This window comes from Lolium perenne, chromosome 6 (genome assembly GCF_019359855.2).
Source record: "Lolium perenne isolate Kyuss_39 chromosome 6, Kyuss_2.0, whole genome shotgun sequence".
Taxonomy (NCBI): domain Eukaryota; kingdom Viridiplantae; phylum Streptophyta; class Magnoliopsida; order Poales; family Poaceae; genus Lolium; species Lolium perenne.
In genome coordinates, this window is record NC_067249.2 from 269,337,601 (window position 1) to 269,339,064 (window position 1,464).

The window sequence follows — 1,464 nt, forward strand, 5'->3', positions numbered from 1 at the left end:
ATGTCACCGCCGTCGAAGCGCAGGACCCTCGCGAACGTGACCGTTGAGGACGCCGATGCCCTGGACTGCGCCGTCTGCTACCTCCCGCTGAAGCCGCCGATCTTCCAGGTACGTTCCTACATGCATCCAGATCCATCTTCTTGTGCTCCGACCAGCGGCAGCTAGTTAGCGCCTGCCGGAATCCCTGTTAAACCAACTAACTTGTGTACTTGTGCTTGCAGTGTGCGGTGGGTCATGTGGTGTGCTCGACGTGCCGCGACAAGCTACTCCAGACGGCGGAGACGTGCCACGTGTGCCGCGCTCCCACCACCGGCGGCTACCGCCGGAATCACGACATGGAGAGATTGGTGGAAGCCATCCGAGTGCCGTGCCCCAACGCCGACTACGGCTGCGCCGCCACACCGGCGTACTACCGCCACGGCGACCATCTCGCGAGGTCCCCGCATGCGCCGTGCCACTGCCCGGTTGACGTCTGCTGTTTCGCCGGTTCACCAGCGGCGCTTCTGGACCACTTCACCGGCTTTCACCACTGGCCGTGCACCGATGCTCAGGCCTGGGTAGAAACCGATGTGCATCTCCGTGACGGATTCAACGCCATTAATCTCCATACCAAGGACAAGCAGTACCTGTTCCTGCTAAACGTGGAGCGGAACCCGTTTGGGCGCGCCATCTCCGCTTTCTTCTTATATCATGATGATAACAACCCCTCCTACGGGTTGGACGTCTTCGTGGATCTCGAGTACTCTCAAGGCAACCCCGTCCCTCTTCGCTCGCGCAGCCACAGCCAGGAAACAAGTTTTACAGTAGTACCCACTGATCTCTCCGGTGGGTTACCCAGGTCGGAGGACTGTTTCCAGGTCTTCGTGCCCAAATCCGCTCAGCCACTTGACATGGATACTGTTACTATCAACGTAACCATCGACCTGTCTTATGTAGGTTCTAAATTAGAATCACCACAATGCTCTCCATAGACACCAGCCAACATATATTTGTCTGCTCTCACACCGGTAGAAAAAGGGGCTTTAGTCCCGGTTGGCAACTGCCATTAATCCCGGTTGTGCAACCGGGATTAAATAAGCGCGACTAAAGCCCCCCTCCCCCCCCTTTAGTCGCGGTTGCTTACGAACCGCGACTAAAGGCCCGTCTACATGGGCGGCTGGCGTGCGCCGGGACGAAGGACCTTTAGTCCCGGTTTGTAACACGAACCGGGACTAAAGGCTATTTCGTTAATTTTTTTTTTAATCTATTTGGTTTTCTAATTATTTTTCACTCCTTTTTTTTCAGAATTTCTAGTATTTCAGTTATTGGCCAAGTTTAGTCACTAACTACACTTAATCTCTAGTCAAATTCCTTACCTGTGGTCAAACTTCCCGCTCGGTCACCCATCCTCCAACTACTCTAGTACTAGCACGCTTAACTTCTGAGTTCCTTCCCGTCTCGTTTCCAAGTGCTTCGCGCGCATGT

At 54.5% G+C, this 1,464-nt stretch overlaps 1 protein-coding gene across 1 annotated transcript; it reads left to right on the forward strand.

The window, feature by feature from the left end:
* On the forward strand, positions 1-971 carry LOC127326738 (putative E3 ubiquitin-protein ligase SINA-like 6). Its single transcript, XM_051353524.1, has 2 exons — positions 1-108; positions 222-971. Exons 1-2 carry the CDS (start codon positions 1-3, stop codon positions 969-971), a joined length of 858 nt encoding a protein of 285 aa, XP_051209484.1.
* The last annotated feature ends 493 nt before the right edge of the window (positions 972-1,464 follow it).